General features: G+C 40.8%; 1 protein-coding gene across 1 annotated transcript in view; it reads left to right on the forward strand.

Annotated features, from left to right (window-relative positions):
* Positions 1-9,093, forward strand: part of pafah1b1a (platelet-activating factor acetylhydrolase 1b, regulatory subunit 1a) — a 49,735-nt gene extending 40,642 nt beyond the window's left edge. Inside the window, exons 9-11 of the mRNA XM_010864076.5 lie at positions 3,046-3,147; positions 3,458-3,614; positions 4,760-9,093. Of these exons, the coding sequence (XP_010862378.1) occupies positions 3,046-3,147; positions 3,458-3,614; positions 4,760-4,833 (333 nt within the window). The 3' untranslated portion in view covers positions 4,834-9,093. The remainder of the gene's footprint in view (positions 1-3,045; positions 3,148-3,457; positions 3,615-4,759) is intronic.
* Positions 9,094-9,096: the final 3 nt, after the last annotated feature.

Genomic DNA, 9,096 nt, shown 5'->3' on the forward strand with positions numbered 1-9,096 from the left:
CGCACGCGTATGATGGCAGACTTTACCATGATTCAGGTGCCATGTGTAAATGCTCTATCGCAAAACAACACTGTGTCAAAAAGTTGTACATCTCAGTTCACTTGTTGGGCATGTCATTCATTACATGTTACATTTGTCATGCAATAAAATATTTTATACAGTCATGCAATTTAATTGCACTTTATTTTACCTTTTTAATCTAACATGATACTGTCTGGTATGTTTGGAATAACACTGCCAGGACAACACAGTTAAACATATAGGACTCTACGTATCGTAAATGAAGGATACCGTGTTTGTGAACATTGTAGAGTCTTTCAATTCAAGGGACTTAATATACCGTTATGTACCTTTACTGTGATGTGATTTTAAGGGCCTGTCTCCCAGCCCTAATATCAAGGAAGTACATAAAGGCACAGACCTATGTAAAGGACATTGCCATGTTCATGCATGCTTTCTCAATGGATAGTAAATCTCAATATCAGTCAGTTAACACCCAGTAATAATGCATTTGTTCTGCTGTGCTCAACCTATATTTTGGACATGTTATTTTTTCAGCCAGCCTCTCCACGACCTTCTTTATCTGTGTCAATTGGTCTTCCCTACCCAAGTTATAGGGGTTATCTGGTCTCCTAACCTGAGATTGGCACCTTACAGAGACAGACATGTTTGAATCAGACCATGAAATGAAAAGTGCACCGCAGTGGGTACACACACACTAGCAGCCCTGTCATCGCCTGGGGTCACACCGCACAGTTCCTCTCAGTCTTTCCACACACACACACACACACACACACACACAACAAATGCACACCCTGGTGCTGTGAGTGTCCTGCTCTGCACAGTCTTGTGATCATGCTTGTCCAATTTCAACCTTATCTAATTAGAACATATCACCCTCGCAGGCAGCTAGTGACCCTGTCAGTAACCTTCTTTTATCAGAGCACCTACACAATGTCTCGCTTTCTTTTGGCCTTACAGAAGGAGCCTCTGTGGTTTTGCACATTGTCTTTCTGTTTTTGAAGATGTAACAGGGTTGGGTCCATTCCAGTTCAAGTGGCATCTATTGTCAATATCTCCTCAAAACTGAGGAGTAGGAAAAAATAAATAAATAACCTGCAGACAGCGTAAGCGACGCCGGCCAAGAAGAGTGAATGTCTCTTGCTGACTGGCTGACTACTTTTTAAATAGCTTAGTGGTTAGAGACGAATCAAGAGGACCCGTGTTCGAGCTTCATCACAGTCAAAACAGATAATGCATTAGGATTGTTCAGGAGAGACACAAACGTCACTTGTTACAACCTTCAGTAGCTCTGTTGTAGTAAGCCTTAATGTAAAACTGTTTAGTTATATCGCAACTGTTTCTTGTGGATTTTCGTAGTACGCATCTGTGAATGCTTCTTGGGGTAATTGCCTATAGATCACATCCCCTTAGTTAAAGAGCAAGGGTTTCCACAATTCTCTCTTTTCACTTGACAAAATGGTCAGTTATTGATAGTTATTGTATCAATGTCATTCACGAATGAAAGAAAAACGAACGTTGTGTCATGAAATGAAATAGCTTTGGCAGTGTAAGGTTAATCTTCAGTCTCGCTAGCAATGGCTCAATTCTTATGACTATTCCAAGTAGTAGGTTAGTAGATACTAGTAAGACTGTTACTGGCTAATAAACTGTTAAAATGGCCAGTGGCAAAAGCCATACAGTTCATAGATGCTATTTACTTGGAGTAATGTTGATGGGTGACAATGATCTGTCGAGACGCCATACCGACACTCAGCAAATGTAAAGCTCCATGTCGTAGTGGGAAGAGACTGTCTCATGTCGGAGACCCAGGTTTGAATCCAGTGAGGGCAACAACATACATCACCTCTAATCGTGGACTGGCTGAACTAGGCTTGCCTGGTTACTTTAAAAATTTTGAGTTACTTCCTTTCAATTTGAATTGGCCCCTGCCCTGAGAGACCCATTTCAATTAGTGAATTTGTGGTGATGGCATTACTGAACTTGGCTAATACTTAAGCCAGAATGTTTGATACACACACACACAAAAATTTACCCCATTAAACACAGTCTTATATCCTATTCTTTTATTTAAGACATTGCTTCTTTTGGAACTTGGCGCTTAGCCAGCAATAGTACCAAAGTCAGTTCAGGTAGATGATTCTTCTGACATCAATTATTTTCTGTGAAATAAAGCATGAAAATGTAACCGACATTTCAGGCTGCTGTGCTCTAGCAGCTGTAAGGGGCATACACTGAGGAACCAAACAGGGAACATCCTGCCCCTCAGCACTATGGAGCATGTAATTACTCGGTATAATACCTTACTCCCACAGTTGGATTGTCTTTGTTTACTGCCCAAGCAGGAATGAGTTAATGCAGAAGACAGAATAAGTTATGCATAGCGGGCAAATAAAATATTGAATTTCAAAATTCAATATTTAGTCAAATGAAAAACCAGTATAAAGCACCACAGAACAGGTAAACATTGAACAATTTAAGTGCAAATTTGGTAGATAACATAATCCTCAGCTGTGAGGTCCTCTTACTAATATGTGGTTTTCTGTGATCAGAATCACCCGTAACATCATGCTTCATCCTCAGATGTAAACTCTTCTGTTTCTAATAAATTTTTCTTGTTCATTTATCACACGCAGTGATATGCAATACATTTTACAAAGGCAATGTATCATTTGGTAAATTGTTCTGTGCTTACTGATGCGCAAATCTGAATAATTATTTTTAACTAGCAAACGTTTTCTTATTTTATGCATGTGATCTTGCAACCTCCGAAATGTACATTTTCATATTTTCTGAAGAGTGTCAGCCTTAAATGAAACTGGAGGTACTTTTATCTTTAACTTTTTAATTTGGCCTGTCATGACACACGGACTTGAATGGGTCAAATTGGAGAGCTGCTGGCCTTCATGAAGCCTTATATCAAATGATCAATGGTTGACGTCCAAAAGCTTATACTGCTAAATGTTTTCCTGGTACTTTACGGTGACAGTTGGAGCTCATGGTATTCTGCCTCTGTCCTCTCAGTCTAAGAAGAGTGGTAAGCCTGGGCCATTCCTGCTGTCTGGGTCCAGAGACAAGACCATCAAGATGTGGGATGTTAGCACTGGCATGTGCCTTATGACACTGGTGAGTGGACCATTAGTCTTGCAGTAGGACGACCCTTCAGTTTTTCACCTGTCTCACATACTCCCCTCATGTCCCAAGTTTAAATCAGTCCCTTATTAGAAAGATAGGATGGAAACCAGTGTTTTTGCCCTCCTAGTCCGGTGCTGTAGATGGTATTTTCCGTACATGCAGTTTTTAAATGATTGAATTGGTACATTAATGTTCTAATGTCAGTTCTTCACACCACATATATTTGAGAACGTATCGATCCCCCCCCCCCCCCCCCCCATTTTTAAATGTAATTAATTTCAACCAAACATTCTTCTCCAAGGTTGGACATGATAACTGGGTGCGTGGGATGCTTGTCCACCCTGGAGGCAAGTTCATATTGAGCTGTGCTGACGACAAGACCTTAAGGATCTGGGACTACAAGAACAAGCGCTGCATGAAGACCCTGAGTGCCCATGAACACTTTGTTACCTCTCTGGGTAAGCTGCTCTCAGCGTTAATGCTGCATCTTGATCGACGCTAGCAATACGCAAATCTGTTCTAATCTTGCACCAAACAAAGCTAATTGACTGTTTGACAAAAAGGAAATAACTAAGGTGAGTGTTCATGAAAAGTCTATAGTTATGTTGGTTCAACATTTCCTATAGCTCATTAAAAGTGGATGGCATCATTGTCAGCATGTCCTGGATGGGTCTGAGGTACAGTTTGGATTCCCTGAGGAACCTGCCATAATTTTTGCTGTTTTTCCTGATTGTTTAAACGTAAGGAGTGCTACCAACAACTTGGTCTGTATTATATTATCATTTAAACTTATTGGCTGATAAGTTGACGTAGCTGCGTCTTGTCTGTATTATCTTCATAGATTATCTGCTCGCTGATTAAGCATGATGTTAAGCATGTTGTTCCATGTCTTATGTCTTTGTTGGGTTGTTTATTGAGGTGTTAGCCAGGAGGCTCTGCATTCACCCTCAGGTGCATCATGCTATCAGGCCCAGGGGGAACAGAGCAGGGGTTAGACAAAGATGGTTTGCGATATTTAGAGATGGGGGTTTTGGGGGAGGGGGTGTTCTCGCCTAGATCAGAATCCTGGGGGCTGCTTGCTGTCAGCTGGGGTCTGAGAGGTAGACAAACGCTCCAGGACTTTCCCACTTTTCCAAAATCTTAGGCTTATGTGCGGATCAAGGCTCGGGAACTCTCTGGAGGAGACTTTGTCTCTCTAGTCAGCTTTCCTGGCAGGCTAGTGCTGTTTGAAGCTCCAGCCTCTAGCTGTGTACACATACACAAACACACACAAAACGGGAAAGAGACAAAAGTACCTTTTGTTAAGGAACAGTTTTTTTTTCTTGTGTGATGCATGTACCAAGAGCTAAAGAGCTTTGTGTCAAGTTCAGGGAATGTCTCAATTCAACTGCTGATAATAAAAAATGCAATAGGTCACAAAGAAAATTTAAGGTAATTTATCACAAACCTGTATATTCAATGGAATATTGGTTTGTGATAAATGACCTTTAATTTTCTTTAATGTAGCTATTTATTAATTGTTCTGCCTTCACTGCTGGTCGTGGACCCTGATTGTCTCCATCTACTCTTTCTTTGTACTGATGCCGTTTCTCCTCCTCTCCAGATTTCCACAAGAATGCCCCATACGTTGTGACCGGGAGCGTAGATCAAACAGTAAAAGTGTGGGAGTGTCGCTGATCTGAGCGGACCTAAGAAGTTCGGATCGCAATTGCCGCCCTGGACCCCCACCGCCGCCTCCTCTCCTCCAAACCCACCAACCTCCCGGCCTCATTCCAGCCCCCTACACCTCATTCCCCCACCATCTCCTTCATCTCCTCTGGCTACACACACACACACACACACACACACACACACAAACACCATGGTTAATACCTTATCCTATCATCGCGCGCTCTGGTCCAATAACGATTGTTCTTTTATGTAAATTATTCTGGATGTAGATTGAGCTATTAAATGTTACACAACAAAAGTATTCTTGCATGGTGATGAATCCAAAATTGTATACTGTAAATTCATGATAACATTGTCTAGAATTACCATAGGTTTAACAAGGGCAGGGCTGGTTAAGTCTGTAGTCACACACAGCCTTTTACCCACCTGCCTACTGAAGATAGGTGTTTCTTTTGGTCTGTCCCAAAGGGTACCCTATTCTCTCTGTAGTGCCCTACTTTTAACCAGGGGCCATGTATCGTGGTCAAAGTACTGTACTATGCAGGGAATAAGGTACCTTTTGGGACAAACTCTTTGACTGGGTGTAAAACGTAGGGCACTAAAACCAATAATTTAAATTGTATTTTCATTACGTGTCAGAGTTATTATTTTTGTCTGTCTTTTTTTTTTATAGATTATTTTCTTTTTCTCCTTTTGCTCATTTTTTTTTCTCCTTTTCACAGTCGTAGTCAGTTTGTTGGTGCCTAGCTTGGTGACCCTTTTAAGGGGAAACGATGACCGATAAGTGTAATCCCTTCATGGAGGAGGATATGAGATGACTTGTGTGTGGGGGTTTTGTTTTTGGAATAATCTGTAGCTTTGTAATATCACTTTTGAAGTTTGCATACCATTTCTCTTCATGTGGAACTAGATAATATATTAATGGCTGCATATACAAATGTTTCAAACTATTGTCAACTTTCTGACCTTTAGGGTTTAAAAAAAAACGAAATGGCTTTGTATTCTTGTGATGACGACGCATCCTAAATTGAGTAGCAAAATTACTCTTGAATTGTCCTATCCAATAAACAAATAAGCTTCACGGTTATAAACTCACAGTGGACTGATAGCTTTCAGGTAGCATTTAGGTGAGCCAATAGCGTGAGGGAACTCCTCCCTGAAACACTGCTCCCTGTTTGTTTGGCCCTTTCTTGTGCTTTATGATTGGCTGCCAGTGATCTGGTGAGCGACTCAACCCTTCTCTAGCACTTGACCATTTAGCAGCAGATGTCAGGTATTTCTCAAGTTGAAAAGGAGTTTTAGACTTCTCTTTCCTTGTGTTACTTGTCTCACTGATGTCTCAAGTTTAAACCGAGTGTTTTCCATTGGGCAATATGTAACCTACGGACTGTTTCCCTAATCATATGACTAATCTCGTGTCAAAAGGGTTTTGTCTGTTATGCTACAGGAATAATGTAAGAGGTTTGATACTCTGTAAGCTGTTATCTCATGATGCTTGCTTTTATGGGATCATCAGTTAGGAGGGCTATCTTAAACCTGAGCTTTGGATGAAACCGTCAAGTTTAGAGAAAAGTCTGGCTCAGTGAAATGTTATGAAAGCAAGCTAGGGAGGCAGAGTTGCCCCTCAGGTTTGGGATGTGCAAAAGCTCTCGTGGACAAAAGAATGGGTAGAAAGTTGTTCTGCATCAATGAGCAGCTAAGCTGTGTTTTTCCACAGGAGAACCCTTGGATGAATTTTCAGTAGAGTTCAAGCAACAACAACAAGCTGACCCAGTAGTCTCCTGCCTGGCAGGCATTTTTATCCTTTTCTGTTTGTTTTATGTTATAAGAGACTGAAAGATAAAGGTAGAACTAATGAAAAAATCCAATGGAAATTGATCCTTATCTAACCAAATTCCTCCATAATAATGGAGGCCAACCATTCCACTCCACCACCGAAAATATATCTTGTTTGTATTGATCTTGCACATCCTGGCTTTTCATTGGGTCCATTGTCTACAGATGAACAAGGATCCAATAAATAATGAAAAGGACGTATTAATAAGATGAATAAACAAGATATCATTACATTTTTTTTAAATAAAGCCTTTTTCCATTTTGATGCAATTCTATAATAAAGAATTCCAATTGCTCAACCGATCTTATCTTAAGCTTTGTTGTGGAATATCTTCATGTTCCTCTTCCTGTGTGTATATTTGATTGGATGTAACTGTAACTGCAGACCTCTAATAGTGGCTAGTGTGATGATGAGCTCTGTGACTTTTAACCTGTTGACAATAGCACTGCTGCACTGTACCTCTGTTGTACCAGAGGCTGAGCTGTCTGGTCTGGTGGGCCTTTCTGGTTCAACTGCAACGTTGTAAGCCACTGAACACTCAGCCTGAGTCTGAAATGGCACCCTAATTCCCTAAAAGTAGAGCCCTTAAGTAGCAGACTCAATCAACCACAGGCCACCCCGCTAAGCTGTAACGGCTCTTTGCTAATTGGTCCTCTTGATTATAGATACTGTTAAAAGGGGTCGCACGCCTACGGTCTTATGGAAAACGGGTGTATGGTCCCTGTGTATCTATGTATGTATTGTGTATTTTGCATATTGACTTTTCAGACCCCAGACAGACTCTCTACCAGACAGGTCGGCTCACAATGGCACGATGGCTGCAGACAGACTGCTCTGTACTGTTTGTGGTTGTAGAAACAAGACTGGTTTGTTAGTTTGTGTCTGTGTGTGTTGCTGTTGGATGGAGGACAGGTCTGTTAATTAATGAACTGGCTCCTTCCTTCCTCTGTGTATGCGACGGGATTGTGGCAGACTAACGATGTTCGGAGGGAGAAACGAATCCTCCGCTCCTTGAGAGAATACCACTTATGCCTCCTCTAAACTAGAGACATTTATTCAAACCCGGACTCAGACTGGTACCTTTTTGTCTTTCTTCAAGCTGCCTTTTCTCTGTCAGTCAGTGAGAGACTTTGAGTGGCGAGTCAGTGGGCGTTCATTCTGTTTCTCCGTGTGCCGGATAGGACAATTGGATATGGTGGTGCCGACGCATCATAAAACCTGGTTTAGCTTAAGCCCAAAAATATTGACTAACTGTAGTAGGACATTCGGGTGAAGCCTCAGCATTCGGAGAACCCGGTCTGTTCTCAATGCTGAAATGATTTAGCGTCCAGATGAAGCCGCGGATTTTTGACTAAACTCAATACTCTATCAGGTTTCTTGAGTGTAAATTCTAAACTGAAATGGAAGTTAGACTTGACTCAGTGTTATTGGAAAAACTCTGCTTTCCCTTTCTTAGGTTAGACAAAAAAGGTATATAAACAAATTGTTGTCAGGGAGAATGTCTCCTCTTGTAATATAGTTGTCATTGAATGAATGCTACCCTGTAAAAGATGAAATGTTGCCATTTGCAGGTCCTAAGCAATCCCTGCCCTGCACTGGCTGGGTGGTTCAGAGGGACTGGCAGACAAGCACTGTCTGTTATCCCTCCCTCCCCCCCGGTCTCCAGTCCATCTGTCTGCTATAACCTGCCTTGTGAATAGATTGAGGGCTTCAGACTTCTTCACAGCTTGAACTGGATTTGTTTTGCTTTCATGGTCTTTCTCGCAATCCTCACACAGCAAATTGTTAACAATATATCTGGATGTCATTATTGTTTGCAACATAATTAAAGAAAAAATCTCAATGTTGTCCTCTTTATTGAATCAAAATGGATAGGATGGGATTTCTCAACAAAGAACATACACTGATTAAAACTATTTTCTAATTTTTATCTACATTTTATGATTTAGCATAGACACCCAGAGCAATTAACCTAAAGGAGAGTTTACATTTTAATTTTGAGGAAGAAATATCATAATATACTTTAGCAAATGGCATGATGTATTTTTCTTTGATAATGATAGACAGCCTAGCACTATTGACACACTCATGTCATATTAACATATTACCAGGATAATGTTGTGTAAGGTATTGGTATACATTTATTATGAATGTGCAGTAACGAGGAATGCTAAGAGATACTGGAACTGAATTTGGTTTACATTGTAGGTTAACAGACTCAACTTGAAAAATGTATTTAGAACAGTGTTTGTGGGTTTAGCTTTGATTCAGATGGTTACATGGCCTAGTTGCTTACCACAGCTGCTACCTTTCTGCAACCACTAATTGTTTGATAATATAAGGTGCACCTGTCAAGCACCTCTAGGACCATAATGTACAAAAGACTCACGTGAGCAGTTGAGCTGTGAATTAAATGTGTGCTTCAGCAAGCA

The sequence above is a fragment of the Esox lucius genome, chromosome 1 (genome assembly GCF_011004845.1).
Source record: "Esox lucius isolate fEsoLuc1 chromosome 1, fEsoLuc1.pri, whole genome shotgun sequence".
NCBI lineage: Eukaryota > Metazoa > Chordata > Actinopteri > Esociformes > Esocidae > Esox > Esox lucius.